This window comes from Lytechinus pictus, chromosome 8 (genome assembly GCF_037042905.1).
Source record: "Lytechinus pictus isolate F3 Inbred chromosome 8, Lp3.0, whole genome shotgun sequence".
NCBI classification, from domain to species: Eukaryota; Metazoa; Echinodermata; class Echinoidea; order Temnopleuroida; family Toxopneustidae; genus Lytechinus; species Lytechinus pictus.
Genome location: NC_087252.1, coordinates 19,005,430 through 19,033,247, shown reverse-complemented (window position 1 = coordinate 19,033,247; position 27,818 = coordinate 19,005,430). Strand labels below are relative to the sequence as shown.

General features: G+C 37.0%; 2 protein-coding genes and 1 long non-coding RNA gene across 3 annotated transcripts; 1 reads left to right on the top strand and 2 right to left on the bottom strand.

Moving 5' to 3' along the window:
- Positions 1–4,046: 4,046 nt before the first annotated feature.
- Positions 4,047–4,526, bottom strand: LOC129263512 (uncharacterized). The gene has a single exon (XM_054901420.2). It carries the CDS (start codon positions 4,524–4,526, stop codon positions 4,047–4,049), a length of 480 nt encoding a protein of 159 aa, XP_054757395.2.
- A 10,235-nt stretch (positions 4,527–14,761) lies between these two features.
- On the bottom strand, positions 14,762–19,508 carry LOC135154887 (leucine-rich repeats and immunoglobulin-like domains protein 2). Its single transcript, XM_064103113.1, has 3 exons — positions 19,172–19,508; positions 17,239–17,583; positions 14,762–16,932 (listed from the first exon to the last, which is right to left on the bottom strand). Exons 1-3 carry the CDS (start codon positions 19,230–19,232, stop codon positions 16,562–16,564), a joined length of 777 nt encoding a protein of 258 aa, XP_063959183.1. The 5' UTR covers positions 19,233–19,508; the 3' UTR covers positions 14,762–16,561.
- Positions 19,509–23,346: 3,838 nt separating this feature from the next.
- On the top strand, positions 23,347–27,356 carry LOC135154886 (uncharacterized). Its single transcript, XR_010294300.1, has 3 exons — positions 23,347–23,797; positions 25,378–25,502; positions 26,040–27,356. It is a non-coding gene; the product is annotated as an uncharacterized LOC135154886 (long non-coding RNA).
- The last annotated feature ends 462 nt before the right edge of the window (positions 27,357–27,818 follow it).

Below are 27,818 nucleotides of genomic sequence, written 5' to 3'. Positions count from 1 at the left end.
ATTTTTATGGATTAATTAATGCTTTCATAAAAATTTTCATATAATCTCAAGGAAAATATGTTCATCCACGTTGGAATGACCAATGCAGCATGGGAATCCGCAAGAATCCGTAAGAATCCGCAAAAATCCGTAAGAATCCGTAAGAATCCGTAAAAATCCGTAAGAATCCGTAAAAATCCGTAAGAATCCGTAAAAATCCGTAAGAATCCGTAAAAATCCGTAAGAATCCGCAAAAATCCGTAAGAATCAGTAAAAATCCGTAAGAATCCGTAAGAATCCGTAAAAATCCGTAAGAATCCGCAAAAATCCGTAAGAATCCGTAAAAATCCGTAAGAATCCGTAAGAATCCGTAAAATTCCGTAAAAATCCGTAAGAATCCGTAAGCTATAATCTGTAAAAATCCGTAAGAATCCGCAAAAATCTGTAAGAATCCGTAAAAATCCGTAAGAATTGTGAGTAATCGAAGTACCTTCGCGCGCGTTTCATGATTACGTATTATTACAAGGTTGAACGTTAATTTTCTTCATTTCCCAACAAATAATCATCGAGTCAACATGAATACGTTGGATATGTCCAACCGCTACGCTTGTTCACGATGCGATAAAACCTTTAGTAGGAAGTATGATATGCAGAGGCATGAACAAAACGAGCATGATACTGGAGAAGAAACGAGTGAAGATGAAGACTCCGACCCATCCTCTCAAATGCAAAGAGTTGAAGAATCCAACGATGATTCCGGAACGAGCGTATCAGAAAGCGATGGACACGAATCGTCAATGACAGCAAACATGGAAGAAACTGAAGACAACCTCGCTTATCGAGGATGGTTAGACCAAGCCATGACGGCCACCGAGGACTTGAGAGACGAAAAATATCAGAAATACATCTCAGAAGGAATGGAAGAAGAAGACGCTAAAGCAAAGGCTCACGTGAAACTACTGTGGGCAGTCAAACGCATCTTTTTCGATCTTTACTCTCAGTTCTTGCAGCAGAAAATGTACCTCGAAGACGCTGACATCAATCACGAAATCGTGTCCGATCTCACGGAAAGATTAGAGAATGGCATGGAATTCCGGAAAGCCGTACAGAGGGTGTTAGCCAGGCATGGTTCACGATTCGATGGTTTATTCCAGTATCAAGGTGACGATGACGATAATGATGATGGTGGAGAAGAAACGGAGGTCGAAGATGGAGCCTACAACTAAAGGCACAAACATCATGCTTGTCAAATGATAATCATCCAAGAAAACGCCGTCAACATAAATGACAGTTTGAACTTCATTGTGTTAATATTATCTGAATGCCATCCATATACATGTGTTACAATCCATTAAGTTAAGCGAAGAAGTAGAAAAACGAGAACTTCGCTTTAATATTAACAATGAACAGTTAACAATTAGTTTGTTATTACAACATAATTTGAGAACATAACTTACATTATTTACATTTGTATCAAAATCTGCTGTTTATACAATATCTGAACCTATCTACATTGAAATGGAATAGAATAAATGATGATAATAATAAAGAATCATCCTTGACTATATAGTGTTTCATGTTATCACCATCTGTACTGCGGATGAATGAAGTTGATTTAAAGGAGTCATCTACCGGTTTCAATATAGTATACTTTTTGCGAGTCAGAGAGCCGGGCAGGCCATGTGAGTTAAATGAAAAGTATGAACAAAACAGTATGAAAAAGTCAGAGAGTTTTGATGGGGAAAAGTCTGGAATTAGTAGAGCCTGAGATATCATGATTATAATCACACGTTGGATTACCAATAATTGTTGTAATAAGAGGCAGAGAGAGTCGGCTTTCACCTTGAATAGGATATCCCAAGTTCAATGACGCGCGTTGGCCGTGCATGGGGTGATCGATTCGTAAACCGCTAGGCACTTGACATATCTGCTGGTAGGCAGAGAAAGATAACTTTTCCAATAGGAAACTGTGCAGAAATCATACGTCTTTTTTGTGCATCGTATCCTATACGTGGCGATTGCGCCACGGTGGTGCAATACCGATACGGTGCGATAAGGGTAATTCCCTGGGATGACATCACGGTGGTTGCGTCGCTAACACCATTTCATGGTGACGTCATGCGAGGCACTTGACATATCTACCGGTAGGCGGAAAAAGATAACTTTTTAAATAGGAAACTGCAAAGATGTATTTTTGTGCATCGTATCATATGCTAAAAATACCCGTGCAACGTCGCTGCCTCGTGTGATAAGGTCGACCGAAAGTCACCAATACGTGGCGATGACGCAACGGTGGTGCAATATCGATGGTGCAATAAGGGTAATTCTATGACATCACGGTGGTTGCATAACTGTGTCGTCATACCATTTCATGGCTGGCCGGAAGTCTGGGTCAACCCATCGGGTCGTGTGGTCAAAGGCTGACCGGGGTAAAGGTCAAAGGCTGACCGGACTAAAGGTCATGGCTGACCGACTAAAGGTCATTTGGTCAAAGGTCATGTGTCAAAGGTCATGCGGTCAAAGGGCATGGGTCAAAGGGCATGGGTCAAAGGGCATGGGTCAAAGGTCAAATAGGATGAGGTCTCTCCCATAACCATGGGCGGAAATCTCTCCTCGAAGGTAGGGGGGACACACACACACACACACCCTCACACACACACACACATATATATATATATATATATATATATATATATATATAAATCAAAGAGTTCTGCGTCGGCGTCATAATGTAGAAACAAAAAAAAACTTAATAGAAACGCCGTGAGGAGACATAATCTTCCAAATTTTCGGTCATAGACCTTCTTCAGCGATGAATTTATTAAATCCAAAACAGGTTGCATCATTTGGTGATGATACCAACGCGCAATAAAATTAATGTGCAACAACATAACTAACGCGACAGGTGCATTGTTAGATGATATTGTGACGTAATGAGTAAAGTCAAGGCAACTATTATGACATAGAGTAAAAACGGCAAAAGAGTCTATCCATCCATCGGTAAAGAAAGAAAAGTTCACTTGGTCTCAGGCATTGGGAAGGCGCGGAAAGACACATTCATTCCGTGGGGTGCGAGGGTCCCGAGACTGTAGATCAGCTTCTCTTCTTTGAGTTTGCGATCCGTCTCACGGTCGCAAGGGATGGCAACGCATACCTGTAGATCGTTGATGAAATGTCCAGGTTGGTTGAAATGCGTTGCAACTGGAAGGCCAGGGGCCCGTTGCAGAAAGAGTTGCGTTTAAACGTAAGTCAAAAAATCAATCGCAAGTCCAAAATGCGCGCTGTCGATTGGTTAAAAATGAAGTTGCGCATGATTTTTAGAGTTGCGTTTGATTGCAACTCTTTCTGCAACGGGCCCCTGGTGTGTTAAGTCGGATCGAACGCAGGTGCTCTGTTACTCTGTCTGCTAGACGTCGTTTGGTCTCTCCAATATAAAGCTTGGAGCAGCGTGAGCATCGTATAGCATATACGACGTTTCTGGTGGTGCACTTGAAGGAGGCCTTGACGCGCCAAGTTCTTCTGGGTCCTTGGATGACACCTCCCCTCATGACGTAGGGACAGGTATTGCATCTCGGCCTGCCGCATTGAGATGTGCCAGTTGCATCTGCCGGTTGATTAGGCGGCAATTTGGAGCGAACGAGATGGTCACGCAGAGAACGGTCTTTCCGATATGCCAGAAGTACGGGGTTGTCTCCAAAGATCTCCTTGCAAGAAGGAGATGACAGGAACAGCTTGGCGTTGTTTTTGATAGATATTGTAATGAGTGCAGACGTGGGATGATAAGTCATCACTAGTGGAACTCGACGACTCTTGTTGTTGTTTATCTTCCCAGTCAAAGCTTCGTCCTGCGAGATCACATTAGATCTTTGAATGGAGTGCTGAATGAGTTCCTGAGGGTAGCCTCTCTTCACGAAGAAATCACCCATCTCGGCAGCCCGTTGTTTAAAACGAGCATCATCGCTGCAGATTCTACGTAGCCTGGTCATCTGGGAGTAGGGGATCGCCTTCTTACAAGCCGCTGGATGGGAGGAGTCATATTTCAAGTAGGAGTGAGAAGAAGTAGGTTTTTAGAATACATCAGTTGAAAGACCTAAATCTTTGATAGAGATGGAGATGTCCAGGAAGTCCACACTGGTGCTAGAGATACAATGTGTGAACTTAAGAGATGGATGGTAGTTATTAGCATATGCGATGAAATCTTGAAGATCCTCCTCTGAGCCGGTGCTTATTCCAAGATAGTCGTCTATGTATCGCTTAAACAAGACATGTTTAGGCCCATGATATGATTGCAGCATCTGTTCCCCCACGAACCCAACAAAGAGACAAGCATAAGAAGGGCCCATTTTTGTTCCCATAGCCACACCTTTATGTTGCTTGTAGTAGCGTCCATCAAATTCGAAAGCTGACAAACGGAGAACTAGTTCAGCCAACCTTAGAAGGGTTTCCACACTCGGGGAATCATCGGGGGCATTGCGTTCCAAGAAGTAGCGGAGAGCCCTCAAACCGTCGTCTATGGGTATGTTAGTATAGAGAGATGAAATATCCATCGTGAAGAGGAGATGCTTACTTCTTTCATCTAGAGTAACATCCCTTATGAGGCGAACAGCATCAGAGGAGTCTTTCACGTAGTACGTAGGAAGCTGAGTGACAAGAGGGGCTAGGATACAGTGGGGCAATTACACGTTGATACAATCGGTCTTCCAGGTGTGTTAGCTTTATGGATCTTAGGTAGTAAGTAGAAAGTAGAGCACCGAGGATTATCTTGAATGAGATTAGACGCATTCTTGGGCAGGTCGTCATTTTGTATCAACTCTTGTACTGTATCCTTGACCATGGTATGGTGCTCAGGAGTGGGATCAGTTTCGACTGGTTCGTAGAATTCAGGATCAGACAATTGGCGTTCGCCCTCATGAATGTAGAGGTCACGTCTCCATACCACAATGGCTCCACCCTTATCAGCTGGTTTGATGATATAATCCTTGTTATTACGTAAGGACTTGATGGTCTCACGATCAGATCGGGTAATGTTATGACTAACTCTTTTGTCAGCGTTGAGAATGTCATTCATGTCAGATCTGCACTTCGAGATGAAACTGTCAAGAGCTGGCAATTCTCCATCGGGTGGCATCCAGGTAGACCGCCGTGGTTTTAGAGCAGCAAAATGATCCGAATGACTATCATGGTCAGGTGTGGGAGTAGCTTCATTCTCAGGTCGATAGTAATGGGCTGATAGCTTCATACGTCTGGCAAACCTTTCGAAATCCTCTCGAGTCTGGAATTCATCAACACGTTCGGTAGTGGGGATAAAAGTTAGACCTTTCTTTAAGACAGACTTCTCATCATCAGATAATGGGAGATCAGGTGGAATAGTGACAACCAGTCTATCATCATCAGCAACCATACGTCTAAAGCTGTTCCTGTCATCTCCTTCTTGCAAGGAGATCTTTGGAGACAACCCCGTACTTCTGGCATATCGGAAAGACCGTTCTCTGCGTGACCATCTCGTTCGCGCCAAAAGAATGCTATTCATCATATATATATATATATATATATGTATATATGTATATATATATACAGTACATATTTCGAAGAGGGGAGGTATTCCTAACTAAAGATGAAAGGCCTCAATACATAATGCGAGCGCGAAGCGCGAGCTGAAAGTTTTTGATTTTCCAACCTAAAAGCTAGACATTCGTGAAACTTTTTCAAATCATGAGCAGGATAGGAATTACCTAAAGACTGGGATATTCGTAATACTTTTTCGAATCATGAACAGAATAGGAATTCAACTAATTAAAATAATAGCTGACAGCTCTAGGTAAATATGGCCAGTCTTAAACCCCCATGCAATGAATTGTCAAAAAGCCCCCGCATGTACATAGATTAAATTAGAAGTGCATGTCACGGTTAGACATTTCATCATATCATTATGTCTTCATCGGCCTAAGAATGCTATTTACGAATTCGTTGGAGGTGTACCGTGAACGCTTTTTAAAAAGAAATCAAACGATAGATATTTTTTCATTCAATTTATCAGGAGCAAAATGAAACTGCACTATTCTCATTCATCATTTTATAACATTCCTTTTTGTCTGGCTGGTTTATTTTATATCTAAAGTTTTGCCAGGTTTACCGATGCAAAAAGGAGGAGGAGTAGACATAAGAGAGGTGGAGAGACAGAGAGGGTTAGGGGCGGGGAAAAACATAGAGAACATAGCGAGGAAAGCTTAGACGTTGAAATTGTCACGAAAGATTGTGGTTAAATATTATTTCGTTATTTGTAATGTCGTCTGTACTATTCTTTTTGAATATTTGAATGACAATATTAAGCATGCGTTCCCAGGCTTGGAACTGAATATGTAACTGATTATGAAAATCAATAATAATCTTGTTTTGACTGGTAAATCAATTTGGGGTCGATCGAGGGGGACTGTCTGGTTCAGATTCTTTGCATAAAAGAAGACCCTGAACCTTTACCACTGCATCCAATATGATATAAACGGCTTGATGGTCATAACCCTTGGAAGCGGAAGTGCTGTTGGGTATTTTGTACACCATAAGCAGCACCCTCTTGGTAATTAGCTTGGTATGCTAAAATGTAGAGATTTGATACAAATCTCTCTTATTTTTCAAACAGAAGAAAAAACATTGTTTATTATCTAATTGTTATTATTTTTGTTGTAATTCTTTTTCTGACCTAAAAGAAATTCATTTAGTTAAAATAATTTTTTGTGTCATTTTCCCCCTTAAACAAATCCCCTTTCATTTTGGAGTGAAAAATTATGTTTTCGGCTTTTTAACAAACCAGCACCCAATATCTCTTTCATTTTTGCCTCTGCCATCTTTACCTGTTAGAAATTTTATACTTAAAAATAAAAAATTCCTGCAACAGAGTCTGGAGAACACCTGTAATCTTACTGCACTGTGTATATTCTTACATGCATTTGTGTAAAATTACAGAAAATTGGTATTTTGTGCCCGTACCCTTACAAATTTATTGTAATAAAACTGTTTTCCCCTTTTTAAAACATCTGTTTTGTAAAATTGTAGAAATTTATTGTGTTTTTTTTTCTGTAAAACCTGTTTTTTAATTTTTCTGTAGAATCTACTGTTTTGTCTAATAGTGTACCTCGGCCACTTTTACCCCTGCCATTATCACATCTTCCATTTTTACCTCTTGTCATTTATGCCTCTGCTCTTTTTACCTCTGCCGTTTTTACCTCTGCCATTTTTACCTCTGCCATTATTACCTCTGCCATTTTTACCTCTGCCATTATTTCCTCTGCCATTTTTACCTCTGCCATTTTTACCTCTGCCATTATTACCTCCGCCATTTTTACCTGACACCTAAAAAACGAACAGGATAGGAATCTAAACAATTAATGATGGCGATAAGCGCGAGCTGAAAGTTTGTATTTCCAACCTAAAAACTGGACAATCGTAACACTTTTTGAAATCATGAACAGAATATAAATTTTACTAAACAATATTAGATTCGAACGCGAAGTGTGTGCTGAAGATATGTCATTTCCGGCCTAAAAATTTGTATTATTAACATATTTTAAAAACAAGGACATGGTAGCTATCTCACTAAATTTTGATTAATGTAAGCGCAAAGCGTATCCTGATTCTTTTTATTTTCCGACCAAAAAGTCATCTTCTTTTCACCTTATAGCAATAAACAGAATAGTATCTGACTCAACCAAAATTACTGATGCGAGCGTGAAGCGCGAAATGAATATTTTTTAATATTCAGATCTGAAAAATTGATCTTTCAAGCACTTTTGAAATAAAGAACAAGGAGTTTATTTCAATAAGCACTGCGAGCGCAAAGCGCGAGCTATTCTTTTTTGTTTTAGATTTAAACCTACATATAAGGAAAAGGATGGATATATTCCTAAATGAATGATTTGATTTTATATATTTCGATCTAAAAAGTGAAAAAATAAGCACGTTTTGAAATAAAGAGATGGCTGTGTATTAATGCAAAGCGCGAGCGGTTTTTTAATTTTTATATCATGACCTGATAGTTTTCTCTTTTTTTCCAATTATTACCCTCCCCTTCCATCATTCAATTTTTTTCCTCGTCCTATCTTTCATCTTAATTTTCTCCTTACCTTCCTATTTTGTGCCGCCAATAGGGGGCTGGCCACCGCTTCGCCCCCTTGATCTACTTATGATCCGGGGGCGGATCCACGATTTTCCAAAAGGTGGGGGGCAAATTTTTCTGAGGAAAATTTTGACAAGCCCCAAAAATCACAAATTAAGGATATTTCATACCCGAAAAAAATTTGACAAGCAAAAAAAAATAAAAAGGTCTGTTTTAAAGGCATTTTTACATTACAAATTTTGCTTCTCAAGGGGGGGGGGGGGGGACACGTGCCTCCAGTGCCCCCCCCCCGCATCCGCGCCTGCCTATGATGACCCATCCCACGGCAGGAATTTCGTGTATAAATGGAATATAAAATTCTCGTTAATAGAGTATTTAAAAACAAATTTGGGGGATTAAATATAGTTCAAACTCATAGCGAAGGATTCATCATAACTCATGAAAACTATTCTTTTTACTGAGTACGCGAACAATGAAAGTATTCTTATATTCCAAGTAAATGTGGAATAAAGGGAAAATTAATTTATTTAACAAAGGTATGTTCTTACGGGATATGGAACATTCTCGTCTACTATCTATGCACTAAATTTACTTATAAGTATCCAGAGGTGATTTTCTTTTTTCTTTTTACAATGGCCATCAATGTCATCACTCTTTGGCTGGCATATAGGGCTAGATGCGAGTTCGAGAATAGTCGGGCCGGTATGACTTTTTTCCTATCCAAGTTCTTAACAAAAGCTATCTGTTTATATATATTTCGAAATATGGTTTGCCTAAAAGCAAAACTCCCATCATTTGTTGTTTTAGAGATAATCATACACACAATGAAAAGTGTGTAAAATTGTGCCTTGTAATGTCAGTTACCGTGAAAATGCCCATGTGTATAATTTCGATTTTGAATTATTAGTCCAGTCAATCTAGCCAGAATAGGGGGGTAACCCACCACTAATTGCAACACGAAATATTCCACTGAAATGCTTTCCAGGAAGGTCCCCTAAACAACATACTAAAAGTCCCAAGAAATCCAAGCAGTGGAAATTTATGAAATTTGCATATTATGCAAATTAGCCATGAAAAATTAGAAAAAGAAGGGAAAATATCAAAAGATTACAAATTAAATGTCCAAAATAATTTGATTTGAATGGAAATTCATGATAAATAACTGAATTCAATGTTTCCAATCAAAAGTGCAAAAATTTCTACCTCATTTGCATATTACGCAAATAAGCATCCTTATATGGAAAAAATGTCAAGATATTGTGATTTTTCTCATATAGACTGCTTGAAAACATTTCATTAATGTTGACATTAATATGCTACTATATCACTAAGCATGATAATTCATCCCAATGCCTGAAAATTAATTTGCATATTATGCAAATTAGCCATTAAAAAAAAAATGAAAATTAGGAAATTAATCCAAAGATTACAAATTAAATGTCCACAGCAAGTAATTTTGAACATGATGAATAAATAAGTTCAAGGTCTTTATTTAAAAAAGCTAGCAAATCTGCCTCATTTGCATATTATGCAAATAAGTATCCTTATATGGAAAATGTCAAGAAATTTGGATTTTTATCACATTGACTGCAGTGAAAACATTTAAGTTTTTCAAATTAATATGCTGCTATCACTAAGCTTTTAAATCTATCCTAATATGATTTATATTCAAGGAAAAATACTGGAAATATGTTCTTCGCTTCCTAAGCGTTAGTCTGACAAGATGATGAGATAAGCAAGAACAAAGCACAGTATTTGAATTGGTGTGTAGTTTGTTAGAGTTGACAACCCTTTCTTATATGGATGGGAAAGACTTAGACTTTCTTGGAATTTCACCGCATAAACATGATAAAGGGAGGCCAGGAAAAGCAAACTTATGGCAGGTAAGATCTGATGAGTAGTCTCATTAAGAAGTGCAGCAGAGATTCCGTCTGGCCTAGTAGCTTCACGCAGGTTGTTTTCTTTAACAATTTCTTCAGTAGTCTGGCTACACCTGCTTGACTAAACAATATGTCATCTGGCCATATCTGGGTCATGACTGGGTCCCAGGACTTCAGCGTCATCGTCATCATGATCATGCAGTGGTGAATACTAAGACTAAAAATCTTTGCCTTCCTTTAATAATGATATTCCAATGTAGTCATAGCTATTGATATTAAGGGCTCCCAACATGCTAATTGTTACAGCCTGGATCATTGTCAATCCGGTCAACAAATTATGTATTATAGGCTTGTCTACAAACCCTCTTATGGTCCTCTTTAATGCATTGTAGCAATTCTGAGCTTTACCTTACTGATGCTTTTGGAGCTCTAAAATGTGCAAGCCTTCCTAGACTTTCTCTAAAACTCTTGACATTTTCCGACACAACTTATGTCCATTCTCTCATTGAAGCAACTTGTGTCGGAAGAAGACATGGTTAACGGTGTGTTCTTGTTAAAGTCCTCTTGATTGGCATTCAGTCTGCTATGCTCGACTTGTCGGATTTCAGTACAGAGAGTTGTATGATTGTCCAAAGTACATCTGCATGACACTATTAAAGTCAGCATTCCTCCAGAAGAACATCCATAGTCGTACCATAAAATGTTTATTCCTCTGGATAACCTCGCAGTATACCCATAAGTAGCACATTGTGGCAAATAAATCTTGGAAGTGGTACACACTATCTAATCAATGTTGGATGGTATTTGATGGTGATGTTAAGGGTGTTCCATTATGTTGTGTCCTCTTGGACCAAATCAATAATCTGGCTTAGTTCTCCATTTGGTTTGTTCATTGTTTCACTGAGGAATTTCTGTTTACCATAAATATCAGGAAATTAATATTATTATTTGCATACGACTTACTTAGAAACTATAGCTTTAATATTTGGAGATGGTTGCCATAGGAGATTTATCAAAGAGAGAACAGAAAATGGATGCTTCATCATGAAGCAGCAACTGGATTCAGCAAGAAGGAAAAAAGGTTGTCAAGAATTCCCATTTGCTGAAAGAGGTCTAACATGGAGAGATAATTCTTTCAAAACATTGGGTATTCAATTCTCGTTGAATTTTAATTCACTGTATAGTCTTAACTATGTTCCTAAACTGAGGCAGATAGAGAATATATTGAATTGTTGGCGCTCAGAAATTTGTCTTTTGTTGGAAAAATCTGTGTTATTAAAACTTTATTAATGCCTCCGTTGCTGTATTTACTATCTGTTTTGTGTATTAAAATTCCAAGCAAATTTTTTAAAGATCTAAATACTTTATTTTACAGATTTATTTGGAATGGAGGCAAGGACAGAGTAAAGAGAAAATATTTTTGTAATGACTTTTCTGCCTGTGGGCTCAAGATGGTTGATCCCTATACATTTTCATTGGCTCAGAAAATGATTTGGGTAAAATTTTTGTTAAATGATAATTACAATAGTGGATGGAAATTAATTGAAGTTTCCTTTTTAGACAAATTTAATGCAATGAGGGACATTTTGTGGAAGGCCCATGCACCTGAACAAATTTTGAATAATTTAAATTGTTCCCTACTTGCAGACTCAATCCGGACCTGGTACTTGTTTAGAGATAAAGCTTCCAGAAAAGAGTTTGGTTATGATTATTTGTATTTGGGTTATTCACATTGTTTTTGGTTTAATAGAAATGTCAGATCCAAATCTAAACAATTTTTATTTTATGAAAATTGGTTTAATAAGGGCATAGTTTTTATAAGTGATCTCTTTAATCCACCCCATCCAGGTTACAAGTTATTTGAAGAGTTAGTTCTCGACTTTGAAACTTCAGCAAAAGATAGAAGAAAATATAATTTTCTATTACAAAATATTCCTGGTCCATGGTTAGATTGGCATAATAATCCAGATTTAGATATCCATTCCGAAGTTGTAGATAAATTATTAGAGAAAAGGAAAGTTAGCAGTTATGCATATTTGATATTTTTCAATCAATGTCTCCCATATAATTGTATTTCCTTTTGGGAAGAGTCGTGCCCTTCTAACGACATAGTACACTGGGAGAAAATACATATGCTGAATTTTAAGAGTACTATTGATAGCCGCCTCAGATCATTTTATTTCAAGACAATTGCCCTTAATGCATTTTTATTTAAAATCAAGAGAAAAGATTCCCCAAACTGTTCATTCTGTAAAAGAGACCCTGAAACAATTGTACATATATTTTGTGATTGTCCGGTGGTTGACATTGTATGGGATAATCTTTTATCTATAATAAACCAAAAACAACATTCGAATATTATCCTTTCCCCCTTTGTAAAGGTTTTTGGTATTCAAGGTGATAATTTTCTAACATTCATTTTCCTTGCTTTCAAATAATATGTTCACTTTTGTAAATTTAATAACAAAAACCCTAATATTGTGGAATTCAAAGCTCGTATCAAAGGTATTAAGGATATTGAATATGTTTTGGCGAAGAAAAATGGTAAATTACCTGTACATTTTAAAAAGTGGAGATTTGATATCTAATTTGTTTTATGTATCTGTCTTGACAAGTATATACCTACATGTACGTAAGTGCTGCTCTGTTTAATCATGTAAATAGCTTGTTCATTTGTACTGTGATTTATTTTTTGATCAATAAAGATTGAAAGAAAAAAAAACAAAAAAAACGTCTAATTACGATTCCTGTATCTGAGAAAGATGCCTATAATGCACTTTAAGCCTTCATCATGAATTTATGAATGGCTTTCATGTCGCTCGTATAGGCAAATGCCCATTGTTACTCTTATTAAGCATGCCCAGAGATCTTGTGATCCAAGCAAGTACTCATATTCACCACCAAGACAAGTGATGATGATGATGATGATGATGGGTTCTTGTAAAGCGTCGGTATCCGCCTCAGCTGGGCAGTGGCGTAGCTACGGGGGAGCCTGGGGGGGCACGTGCCCCCCCTGAGATTTGGTGTGCCCCCCCAGGTGCCCCCCCCTGAAAAAAATTGGCAGAGCAAAAAAAAAGAAAAAAGGGAGAAAGAAGAAAAGAAAGGAATAAGAAAGACAGAAGAAAAAAAAGAAGAGGAAAATAAGAGGAAGACGAGTGAATGAAATAATGTAAGGGGAAGACTTGCAAAAAAAAAACCCAAATCTTTCATGTTACTATATAAAATTTTTTGCTTGCGCTTCGCGCCAGAATTGCCTGTTCAATGAGATTCATATCTTCCTCAATAGGCTGATATGGAGCAAGTTTTGAAGTCAATATACAAAACATATTTTAGCTCGGACATCGAGCTTTCATTCTTTTTTTTCATTTACAAATTTAAGTGCTCTGTAAAATGTCCGTTTTATGGTCTACATATCAGCATTTCAAGCTCATGCTGTGTGGTCACATTGTTTGATTTGCCAAGTTCCTATTGTCTACGTGTATTCCATAATGTTCCATTAAACAAATGTATTCAGAATGCCCAGATTCTAGGTCTAAATATAAATCATGCGCGATTGCCTGCATGTTCTTTATTTAAAATGTACTCAAATTATCCAGTTTCACATCAGAATATCAATAATTGTCTGCTCACGCTTCACGATCGCATTATTAATGATACCCAATTAACTATATCCTATTTATGATTTACAAAATATGAATAGAGTGTCCCGCTTTTAGGTCTAAAATCACAATTTTCTTCCTCTCGCGCTTCGCGCTCGCATCAGTTGTTTAGTTACATACCTATCCCATTTATTAATACAAAAAGTGCTTAGAATGACCATTTCTTAGGTCGGAATGTCAAAAAAAAAAATCCTCGCGCTTCGCGCTCGCATTATTGAAATATATACCGTCTTCGTGGGTAACTGTAAGCAGTCCTTAAGAGGTCCCTTTTCGATAATGCTAGAACAGTTAATAAAAATTTCTGCTCGCGCTTGGCGTTCGCAGTAACCATCTACAGTAGTTACATACGAATCTTGTTCAGGATCATATATAACATTGCCCAGAATATTAAATTTTCAGGACAAAATACATGAAAGAAAAAAAAAATCGCTCGCGCTTCGCGCTCGCACTTTTTATAAGGCTCATGAGATTACTTCATGTTTATGTTGTTTAATAAGAATAAAACTAAGAAGTGACTGATCGGGGAAAATATAGGTGAAGATAACTTCGGGCCCCCGTCCCCTATTGCCGAAAGTCGGATCCGCCCTTGTGACACATACACACACACCGGAAAAAATGGTGCCCCCCCTGAAAAAGCAAGGACCCCCCAGTGCCCCCCCAGGAAAAAAATCCTAGCTACGCCACTGCAGCTGGGCGCTCATGGCGCTTGCTCAAAAATAGGAAATATCTCACAAATTCCAATGTCTTCAAACAGTGCTTATGATCATCATTCAGTTCAAGTACTGTCCTAGTAATGCTACAATTGAGTTATTCTTGTCTTGGGGTAATGTTGGAGTGGGGAACAGAAAGGTCTTCAGGTAAGACTCAAAAGTTGATTGGGTCTTTGCTCTCCTGATAAATTGGGGAAGGCTATTCCACAGCTTTGGTCCAGAGATGTAGAAGGCTCTGTCACTCCAGGTTGTGTGGCTGAGAGATTCCCTCAGCAATGCTTGAGCTGCTGATCTGAGACTGCGTGTTGGTCTATGCTGAGATAAGAGCTCTGAGATGTAGGGTGGAGATTTATCGTTAAGCGCTTTAAATACAAGGACCCCAAGTTTATAAGCTAATTGGTGTGCTACAAGGACCAAATATTCGAAGCTAATGGGATTTTATTTGTACGGGTGTGACATCTTGTGCTGATCACTTGGCAATCCAAGAGTTGCTAGCGTGGACTATACTCGCAAGAAACGCAAAGTCTCTATACAAAGTCAAGAAGAGAGCAAGACTTGGATGGAAATAATGAAACATTCAAGCAGTGGGATCCATGTAGAATTGACTCATCATTGTACAATATGAGTGGGGTAACTGCTCGTGGCAAAACTCAATATCAACCAAGCAAGAAGTGTAGGGAAGGTCATCATGAATAATAGACATAATTTACATGGAATTTTAGAGGAAAGTATCACTTATGTGTTTCCTTGAATATTTATAACATGTCGGATGCTTATTTGCACAATATGTAAATTACACTTCAGATATTAAGCTGATTATTAATGTATTTGCCATTCTTAGTGATCAAATCATATTGATCTAGACTGAAATGTTTTCATAACTGTTTTTGTGAGAAAAATCAAAATTTCTGGATTTTTTCCATATAAAGATGCTCATATATATGCAAATGACGTAGATTTATTTACGATTTTTTATTTAAAACATAAATAAATTTGTAAAACTTGTCATGGGCTTCAGTTCAATTCGTATTGATTGCACTTGATTTCCAATATTTGGATTATTTTCCTTATTTGTGATTTTCCCATATGCTTGTATATTTAAGGACTTTTAATATGGTGTTTAGGAAACCTTCCTGTAAGGTATTGCCATATTCCAATTTCAATAGATAATCTACTTGCAATTTTTGAGGGATGTATCACCAGTGTGTTTTCTTGAATATTTATAACATGTTAGATACTTTTATTTGCATAATATGCAAATTACACTACAGACACTAAGCTGAATACAAATGTATTCAACGTCCTTAGTGATAGCAGCATGTAAATTCCAACATTAATTAAATTTTCAAGCAGATAATGAGAGAAAAATCACAATACCTACACATTTTTCCATATAAGGATGCTTATTTGCATATTTTACGAATGAGGTAGATTTTTTGCACTTTTGACAAAAAACATTGAATACAGTTATCTATCATAAATTTTCGCTCAAATTGAATTGTTTTGGACACTCAATTTGTAATATTTGGGCTATTTTCCTTATTTTTCTTACTTTTTATGGCTAATTTGCATAATATGCAAATTTCATAAATTTCCACTGCTTGGATTTCTTGGGACTTTTAGTATGTTGTTTAGGTGACCTTCCTTGAAAGCATTGCAGTGGAATATCTCGTGTTGCAATTAGTGGTGGGTCAAACCCTATATTGACTGGACTATATGTATTTTTTCCATAATAAAAGACCACAAATAGTAGGGGGGCATTTGATATTATGTCCCCCCTTTCCAAAATGGTAGGGGGGACGCGTCCCCCCTGGGATTTCCGCCCATGCCCATAACTACTGTAGTTCGTCCCCAGATTCAGAATTGAATTGAAAATTCAAATATGTCGTTTCTACAGAGCCCTGTTCGAGACTGCTGTTTTGATTCACCGATTTTCGACAAGGGCTGCTTTGTCATGAAGGGCTTTGAACAATAGATTTTCAATATTCAAGAAAGTGTCTGCTTATTATTTGCGAAAACTCCCTTACAATTGGAAAGTCCAACAATCGCATTTTATGCGACAAAAGAGTCCGAAACTTGCGCTTTCCGGGAACTTGGGGCGCTTGGAGCCCTTTTTTGTTCACGAGTACTTTCACTGAAAAAATAGTTCCGAACAGAGAGTGACTCCACATGACCCCTAAGAAAAAAGAAAAAATGGCAAGCTTCCGAACATTTAAGCGGACTTTAAAGCACTTTTGTCGCATATGGAAATGCAAATGATCTAGATAAAAATGTACCTATTACAGTGAGCAGTGAATCATCTTGATAAGTGACACCTGTGTCATAATCAGTAACCACGCAGAAATAGAGACCTTCCTGTTGGATCTTGACGTTGTAAATGACAAGAGAGTATTCGCCGGTAATGTGGAATAATCCATCTTTGTATCCTGTCCCTCCTATTACAATGGAGTCTTTAGAAAGGTCAATGAAGACCAGCATTTCGTTTCTGCTTCCGAACCAGGAAACTTTTCGTGGTCTGATATTAACTTGACAAGGCACACGCCCAGTTTGCTTCAAAGGAAGAGTTACAGAAGATTCCATCTCAAGGGCATCGTCTATACAGAATCAAACAGATTTAAAAGTATGTAGGGTCAAAATTATCCTTGTATTTACATAAGTTAATGGTATCCATCTTTCCCCTGTTTTGGATAAAATAAATCTCTCTACCTTTTAAAACGATCTATTCAAGGTATTTTCGTGGAATAATTTCGGTCGACTATAATACCTGACTTTTAAAATTTGAAGGCATGTGACTATTTAGATTCTTATTATGATATATAAACCCATCTACGCAAAAAATACCTAATATTTCCCACTGAATTGTAAGAAACATATAGAGTGGTATGAAATATATTTCTTACCGGATACTGTGACGTCTGTGTAGTCGTCGACAAGAATTCCATCCTCGTTAGAAACCAAACAAATAAAGCGCCCTCTATCTGTATGATTTACAGATTTGATGATCAGGGAGTAGTTTTCATCCATGTCACAGCTACCGTCGTCATATCTAGGACCAGTTATTTTGTCTTCAGGTGTCCATTGGATGAGGGTTGGTGAGGTCCAAATATCATGTCCTTTCTTCCAGAAGACAGCATAAGGAGAACCGGAGAAACGACATGTCAAGATTCCTAAACTACCACGGATAAGGGTTTTCTCTCGTTCTGTGTGAACTGTACCATCGTGAATATCTGGTGATTCGCCATTTCCTAGAAAGGGGTATCGTGTTTATAACATTATCAACAGGATCAAATGTGAAAAAGAGTTAATTATCATCAAAACTTTTCACTCTCACAATTTTGTGGGTTCTTTTTCAAACAGAGCCTTCTCCATGTAAGATCATTAATTTCTAACAAAGCCTTTTGTACTGGTGCCTTTTAACTTTGGTGATTATAACTTTGAAATACAAAGTGCAAATAATGATTTACAGAAATATTTAAATGTTGAGAAATGGTATTAGCCTACTCCTATCCCCAATCCGAATACAAGTGATTTTTCCTCCTCCTGATTTAGACGATGAGAGTTTTTAAAGTTTAATCCGCAAAACATTCATCAGAATTAATTCCACACACACAAGAATGACGACTAAGAAAAAACAATAGAGAAGGAAATAATAGAAGAGACAGGAGGGTGAAATATGATCTTATTTTGTTAAACATTTTTACAAAATGCATCTGAAAATTGAATTTTTCAATAAAAATGTCGAAAGTATTGCTCCTTTGCCCTTCTCTCTCTCGCAACTTTTTAATAATTTTTTTCCAATACGCTACACCTAGCCCCTCAAAATGTTGGCTTATCACTGTAAAGGTGCTGTTATTTTATATGATCCACACCATATAACCTATTTTCATACACATTCTTAAACTGTAATATCATTAACATGACAGGCAACTCTTGGGTTGTTTTTTTTATCAAAAAACATCCTTTAATAAACGTTTAGGAAATTCTAAATTTTCCAAAATGAGAGAGAAAAACAAAGAAACAATGTGTAATGACATAACTATAATGGCTCGTAGAACATATGTCTGAAATCTAGATTTGTCAAAATGAATGTTATCACCTTAACCCTAAGAAGACGGGGGGGGGGGGCCCTATTGTGACCCCCGGGTACGCGATTTTTTAATTACGCAACATTTTGTAAGAGCATGCAGACCCAAATTGCTCAAAAACATGAATTGTGTACAAATCCAATTTAAATAGTGTTCTTAGCCAAAAAATAATAAAATGTATCTTTTCCTTTAATTGCTTAAAATCAATTAATTATCTTATTTATGGTAAAAATAAAGTCCCGACAATTTCCATTGAAAAGACAATAACAACCAAAAATCTAAAAACAAAGAAATACATAAAAAATTTAGAAAACAATCAAAGACATAAAATATAAATGTGATGTTGACATTTAAAAAGAAACTAATGAGATGCCTTTAAAGACTATAAGAACAAAAATTAATTTGTCAATCAGAGCAAGCTTAAGATTTGATGCATAAGTTAACATAATTGATGAGCAATGAGATTCATTTCGCACAATTGATATGATAGTTTTGTAAATAATGCCATGGGTAACGTGCATGCAAATTGTCGTTGCGATCACGCGATCGACGGCCGAGATCATAAGGGGGGGGGGGGGCTGAATCAGCCCCCCCCCTTCTTCTTAGGCATCGAAATAGCCCAGTCTATTTAGGGTTAACAATGGGATAGCTGATAGAATTTAACTGAAATTTCACAAGAAATACAAATCTACAATAAAGTGATTTTGACTAAAAGAAATCTGAAAACAGAAAATTAAAGAAAACTTACCATTCAATACAAGCCCTGCGATGAAAATTCCCCAGATGAGTATTTTTTCCTTTGGTGCCATGATTCTGTTTTATCCCTTATTATAGGTATAGGTGGAGTGTTCTATGGTTACACCATGGACCCAACCATGGTTACATGTAGACGCGAACGAGGATGAGTTAGTACAGTTTCAGTGTGAATACATCGGGATTGACATGGTTTAATTTGAATTCTGATGTGATCTGTTTGAGAAGAGGGCAAAGAGCAGTCTACAGTCAATATAATTATCGCACTTGAACGTGTAGTTTTACAACATGTGCAGTTAATGTTATGTTTATAAAACGAATGACGCTGTGTGAATCACATTATTCTCTTTCATTTGTGGCACTCTATTCACAGACAAACAATGCAATAAGATAAGGCTGCGCTGAAGGGGGCATAGAGAAAGCCCCCCTGTGGTTTTTAATGTGAACGATAATAGGCGGGTGGCATAATCCTAATTACAGCAGTAAGGCAAAAGGTATTCATTCGATCCAACCCATTCCTATTTTTTTCATAATTTGATAAAGATGATTTTACGAAGTGTATGATTAGCCATACAAAACACTGATTTTGGGGAATTGCAAATACTGAAGTTCCCTTTCCCAAATCAGGGAAGACAATCGCTTACATTTTGGAACTATATGACTCGCGGAATGAATTCGAGATCTTTTAGCGTTATCAGGGGATAATTTGACCCTGTCAGGAGATGCCTTCATAAAAGGTAATCATTCGATCCAACCCATTCCTATTTTTTGGAATAATTTGATAAAGCTGATTTTTCAACAAGTGTGTGCGTATGATTAGCCATACAAAACAATGATTTTTAGGAATTGCAATACTGAACTTCCCCTTCCCAAATCAGGGAAGACAATCGCTTACATTTTGGAACTATATGACTCGCGGAAGAATTAGGGATCTTTTAGCGTTATCAGGGGATAATTTGACCCCGTTTTATGTATATATGATATGTATTTGCATGCCTTTTCGGCTAGTTTGTTTTTAAATATACATGTATATTATAATGCTTTGGAAAACACTGCAATATGCACAGAAAGCCCGGATGCTTTCCTCAATTAATTCTGTAAATCGGATACTGGGGCCAATGTTTTTATGTTGGTCAACGGTTGGAGTCTCCTTCTCGGCTGATGATTATTTATAGGTGACTCGATGAAAACGGCCGATGAAAGCACCATGTCGATCTAGTTCATCAGTTACCCAGCTATTCGAGGAGCAGTTAAAAAAATGAGATTTTTTGTTTAGTTTTGCCGTAACCATATGCCAAGCTTCATGGGGGATATTCAAACTCACGACCAAAAAAAAAAAAGAATTACAAGAGAGCCAATTGAGGAAGAAGAATACAGAAAAAATAGAAAACGTTTCATGTTCAAGTTGGACTGCTCTTGGTTACTTTTAATTACTTTACATTATAGCCAAATACTGTTTATTTTGCAATTACATCTTCATATGGTCATGACTAACCAAACATGTATAGCCTTCAGATAATTGCCTTACGGTTTACTTATACTGAAATGATGAATACGTATGCATATGGATATGTATGTGTGTGTATATATGTATATATATATATATATATATATATATATATATATATATATATATATATATATATATATATATATATATTTATGCATGGATTTTTTTTTTCTCCCAAACTCACCCAAAATCACATTCCATCCTACAAGGGCTTGTCTCCCAAAATAGGTAGGATTTAAAAGATTTAAAGTCTTGTCTCCGGGAAAGATCGAGACTTCACTGACGTTGATGTTCTCATCGACGGGACAGACGTATCCCCATACTCCGGTACGGGTGTAGGATTGGAGCTGTGATTTTCCTAATTTCTTTCTCTGTCATCTCCATCCTAGGTTTTATTTGCATACTTAGTAGGTCCATATAACATATTTATAGTAAAAACCCTGATTTTAAATTGAGAGACACACCTACTCGACTTTAAATCCTAGTAGATATCCTATAAAAAGACATTGAAAATAAAAAGAAAAAAAGAAAGGGAAAGAAATAAATATTTGAATTTTACTTTACTCATATATTTTTTATTTTTTTTCAAAGAAAACAAACGTTAATAATATAATATTTATGATGGCAAAAAAAGTCAAATTTGACTGGTTGCCAAATAAAAATAAGACCCCCCCATGTCAGGAGATGCCTTCATAGAAGGTAATCATTCGATCCAACCCATTCCTATTTTTTCATAATTTGATAAAGCTGATTTTTCAACAAGTGTATGCGTATGATTAGCCATACAAAACACTGATTTTTAGGAATTGCAATACTGAACTTCCCTTTCCCAAATCAGGGAAGACAATCGCTTACATTTTGGAACTATATGACTCGCGGAAGAATTAGGGATCTCTTAGCGTTATCAGGGGATATTGACTCTGTCGGGAGATGCCTTAATAAATACCAAATTAGTTTTTAAAATGAGCTGGTCGAGGTAACTTTTTCTGGTGAGATATGGAATGCAGTCTTATCCGTCGGTAGTAAATATTCGAACCATTTTATTGTTATCTTTTTTTTATTTGGCCTAATGTTATAACAGTGCCATTTTAACGCACGGGTCTATGGAAATGGCTTACTACGCTTGAAACTGGCGCTATTTGACAGTTTGTCTACTTGCCCCCATCTTCAAAACGAAGATGATCAACATCATTTGCACTCAGCTATCAATTATCAGCCAGACACACACGTGCACTCATTCACAATACACATAAGTCATGTTTCACAAACCTCTCCGGGTTGTAAGTAATTTCTACGTCGACGATTGGAAAAGCCAATCGCTCATCGTACATACACACCTACAAGCACATGCCTATACAATCACACACAAACTTCCTCTTGATATTACGTCCTCAATCGTCACCCTCCTTTTACACACACATACACACGTACATAATCCGATATATGCCACACTGACACATAAACCACATGCAATCTACACCTAGAAACAAGTTTGTCGACATGCAGGGCCGCTGAACGGTTTTTGGCAAATGTGTGTGGGGTGAGTGCGTCTGTGGGTGAGTGTGTGTTTGTGTGTGTGTGTATGTGGGGGGGGGGTGGACCATCCATCAAGAAACTACCTTGGAAATAAATTAGGGCCTAGATGGGTCACTTTTAACGTTTCGTAGAGCTGATATCCCACTCATTTACTGAACACAGATTTCTGACAAACTAATACCGCATTCAGTAACTTGTTTGTCCGGAATAGGCCCGGGCCATGGGCAGATATCCCAGGAAGGGGGGGGGGGGGGCGGAGGCAGGGGGTCTGCGTTCCCCCTACCCAAAATAGTAGAGGAGACACATCAAATGTCCCTCTACAATTTTTGGTCTTTTATCATGAAAAGAAAAACACCCTTCAAAATCGAAATAAAACATGTATTTTGGACAGAGATGACTTTACTTTCAGGGTGATTACTCTTTTTTCCCCTTGTCACGAAATGACCTGATATTTGGGGTGATAACTTTTTTTCAATAATGTCCAGACCCTGGTACCCTACTTTTGGGAGAGATTTCCGTCTTGGCCCGGGATAAGTCGTTTATGATTGGCGCGGGCTAAAGTAGGACCGGGCTTTTTGGGTGCTGCTGTTATTTGCACCAGACCAGCGCCAGGCCTGCACAAGGCGCCAACCAAAATTCCTGGCATGGACAAAGGTAACAAAATGGTGGACTTCCGCTCTCGTTATATGGCGTGTTCAGTTACCGTGACAATTATCCCTTGAAATTATGTGCCAGAGTTTCTGAAAGTGAGATCGTAAAAGAAGCACGGCTCTCTGGTATAGTTACTGAACGTTTGTGGTATGGACTATTTTAGTGCGGGCCTGATGCAGACCCCTAAAATCATGGGTTACTTAAAGCGGTCCCAAGCGGTACAATATTACCTATCATGCATGCCTACTGATAAATTTGCAGTGGACCCAAAACTTTCAAATTGGATAGGGTCTAAGTAGCAATACTGAAAACAATACGTCAAAGGAAAGAGATAACCGATACCATACTTGCATGCATCAACATACATTTAATGAATAACTTTTCCGTTTCTCACTCTTCCTTATTTGATAAATTTACGTAGACTAACACCCGACAAATTACCAGCTATGATTTCAGCCATTTGATTATCACAGAGATACGATCTTACGTATACGTAAGCTCCCGAAGGGAGCTAGAGAGGGAACTCTTTTCGCGCGTTTTTGATTTTCCATAGGTTTTGTACATAACAAACATGGCTGCCATTTGGCCAATTTGAAGGTTGATTTTGGAAGGTCAATGTTTAATTCATGAGTAATGACGTCAAAATACGCATAATGCACTTGTATGATTGGATAAAACGCTAATGTTTTATTCATGTACTCATGCATTAAACATTTTTTTCCTTCCCACAATTCCCTACGATATCTGTGCGAAGTGTCGTCCTTTTTTACTCTGCGAAATTCAACATTTGAAATACAATAGCAAGACTAATTATCTGTTTATAGAATTAGTATCCGGAATCATGATTTCTGAGTGAAATTCAGTTGAGCAGAAAATTATGAGGGAACATCTCCATCAAAGTAATGGCATTCCATACAAATAAAAGTAAGTTAAGTTCAATTTCGTGCTTTGATCTCGGTTGTAATTGTAATGTGTTTGCTGCTGGGGTTCGGCGTCGCAGTCAAGGCCGGCCTTATCGGCTTATGGTACCTTGTGTAGTTTACTACGGAAACCACAATTTCCATATTTCCATTACTGAGATCTGACTCCGGATCTGACTGACATATTTTCTCAGAAAATAATAGTTTTTCGTAGAACTAAGTTGGTTAATTAGAATGCTTCATGTCCGTCCTTATTAAATCTGTATTTCAGTACATTGTCATATATCAGGGGTAGATGTGGACTTGTTCAGTAACGGCAAAGCTGCATTAAATCTAAGCCAAATAATATAGTCAGAGCGGAAAATGGGCATTGATACCGCCGGTGCCAGCCGGCTGCGAAATTGCCGATGGCGATGTAAGCTAGGTCATTAGGTAATGGGAATTAATGTCACTGACAAGCTGCCTTGAGTTGAAGTTTAAAGTTGGGCCTGAGCCTACTGATTTTTTGACACCGCTATTCCATCTTTATATGAATCAATATAATTCTCTGCATTTAAAAAGAAATTAATTTTAAATCAATTATTTAAATGAACTAGGGCCTAACTTTAGGCCTAAATCTATTTGGAATGATATTGATATCGGTAGATTTGCTACTGCCCACTGGTGGAATGGTTTGAGACAGATTTTAACATTAGTCTTTTTTTACTAAAAAGTAAGGCCCTAGGATAGGTCTAACTTAGATCTTGATTTCTAAAAAATGAAATTCTAGATCTGTCTGGTTTGACTTTTTCTACGAAGATTTAAATTAACTTTATTCTAGTCCCTGCCTGGACCGTTGGACTAAAATTATATAACGGAGTTAAATGATTCTTATTTTTTGGGGACAACATTTCTTTGTCAGGTTTCAAACTGCTCAGTTATCGTATACCATGTGTGCAATTTTCTTATGGGAAGGGGTGACAAAATTTAAAGTGCCCCATTCTGAATTTTATAAGTATAAGTAGAGAGAGGGCTGATCCAATTGATTTATCTTTATTGTCCTCCTCACTTGACCATATTTATGGTGAAAGGCAAAGGGTCATTTAAACTTGCGAGCAAGCTAACTTTTTTTAAAAATCAAAATCAAACTTAAAGAGGAACTCACTTAGATGTAGAGATTCACATGTTTATAGATCTAGACGATTAAAAAAAAACCCAATTGTCTTACACTGGTGAATGAGCGAGAGCCAAATTATCACACAAATAATAATTATCCTACATCTGTCAAAGCTGGCTTGGTGTATAAGATTGACAAAAGGCCTCGCTATAGTAGGCCACGTATATGCTTGAACCATTTACTGACTCTTATTGACAATGAAGATGGTCAAGTGGAAACAGAGCCAGGTAGGCCTATGCCTATTTCGTCAGTGGAACATAATACATAGAGAAGGAAGTTTTCGGTCAAGACCAGCTTTTTTCTAGTTGGGAATATTCATAGGCTTAGGATAGGACTAGCTGGAAATTTTGAAAATATTGTTTTAAAAGAGGAATTTTGTTTATCACCTCTAAAATTCTAAACTGTATTGTGTGTATTTTGAATTGCAGATCCAATGGGATCAAGTTCTTAGCAGTCCCAGCCCAGTCAGAAGTACAAAGTCAACTACCATTTACACATCACCAAGAGTAACAATCTGATGAGGAACAGGATATTTGAACTGAAAACTTGTAAGGTATGCTTGTTTTTGTTAAAAAAAGGCCTCCTATTTCTTTTTTATTGGGGGGGGGGGGGGGGGGGGGCTATAGCAGCTTTTTCTGAATCATGCTATCCCATATAGTAAAGCTCCGTTGTGAGTAAATATTTATTTGGATTCAGATTCACCAGTATTTCCATTCTCATCAATGCATACTTATTGTCCATGTCTCTTATCTTATCTACATGAGTCATATGTGATATCATTTTAAAACTCAGTTACTTTGTAGACAGAAATAAAAAAGGACAAAATATTGAGAGTAATTTTATGATATATATTTGAATGAGTTTACACACTTAATCAAAAAAGTTCTATGAATAATGCTTTATAAATAGTGATCTATGATTTTTATCTGGCTATATAGATTACTACATGTGCATTATCTAAACAATATTGCAAGGAAGATAAGGGCCTAATTAAAAGTTTAAAACTTCTTAATAAACTGAACTAGATGAGTAAGAATAATTTATATCAGCAGCTCATTTTGTTCTTTTCTTTTTTGTGTTTACCATGCAGGTTCCGCAGGCAGTTTGAGTATCACCAGGGCAGATTATAAGAAGAAATATGGAGGCCAAGTTCATAACAAGTAGCTACTTCATCACAATTACACATTTTAAAAATTGAATGAATTTGAATAAACATGTCAATACATATTGAATGTTGCTTGAACTACACATCTGTAGAAAAAAAATTGGAGTATTGATATTTAGGTCCATAGGTTTCACACAAGATTGAAATATTTTCCCAAAGGGCACACCTACCCACCCTTTATTAATGTTCTAATCATCTACATGTAGTAGTAGTGAAAGAACTGTTAATGATATAAGTAGTTTGAAAGGGATAAGTTGTATTCTGGTAATATAATCAATTCAGAATGGGTCTTTACTGAGTTCCGGGCTATGTACATGCCTACAGACATACATAAGACAATAAGAAATAATGGATTTTCATTGAAAATGTGCATACTAAAAAAAACAAGGTGACAGAACAAAGGATTAAGAAATCACTCTCACTCCTGGACCCCATTTCATTAAGTCTAACCACTACTCTAACTCTTTGCCATTCTGGTAATTACCATGGAAACATTAAAGTAACAGATTAACATTGAGGTTCCCATGCTAGTTGCTAGTAACAATTGGGGCAAATTTACCATAATTGACGTCTTTATGAAACAAGGATCTGTAGTGCTGGACATTAAGCTGTTGAATTTATTTTTTGGGGAAGTGAAAAGTTGCACTGTTTTGTTCGTTTTTAATCTCTTTTTGTTCTTGTAGCACTGTATTGTTCATGTCCCGTATTATGAACTAAATTAGCTCTTCAAATGAAAAAAAAAATTGTTGGAAATAGAACACAGCTTTAGCAGCACTTCACAACAATAGACAATAAGCAATTTTGTTACTAATGTGCAGATTTGGGAAGGCACTCTTTAGAGAAATGTGGCAATGTGCTCCCTTTTTGTGAAGTGCCCTCCGTTAGATTAGCATGCTATTTCTTGTCAGCAAATGCTGAAAAAAAATTACTTGATATTTGAGTAACCGACTTTGAGAGAGAGGTATATCATTAATTTTTTTAATGACATCCTTGATGTCCCCTTATATTGACTATATAAGGCTTATCGATACCTATGAAAGTAATTTTTTTTAATTTGTTTTCTCTAGATTTTACCAAAAAAATTACATCCCCTCCCTTGTAACAGCCTTGCAATTTCTGTTGCATTCATTATATGCATTTTGCTGATGTAAGGTGATGCTTTGGCGAGAAAAAGAGGATAGGAATATTTTGATCACATATTCAGAAATTGATTTCTTAATAAATATTTTAATTTGAAATATACTTTCTAATCTTGATATTCGTGATTTATTTATTCACATTGCGTGAAAGATATGTGATAATGATGTTATTGCTACCAAACTGTGTTGTGATGTAGGTAATGATGATAATGAAGAATACTTCTATATGACTGGAATATGATGGTGCTACTGATTGATTGATTTTGTTTGTCAGGTATCTATGGGTATAATACTAGTACAACAGGTAAGAGTATAACATAAAGTATCAAAATACCATGCATGCATGGCAAGATAGCCCATAAAAATATGGCATACTGTGACATTTTAAGATCAGGTGCAGCCAAATTAGATATTCTTCCTAAAGAGATAAATGAGTTTGATGTAAGAGAGGGATAAAAATGATATGAGAATAATTGTTTGCTCGCATGATTATGTGGTAGGGCCTACATGTATGTGTGTGTGTGTGTGTGGAAGAGAGAGGGGGAAGGGTGGGATCGATGGATAG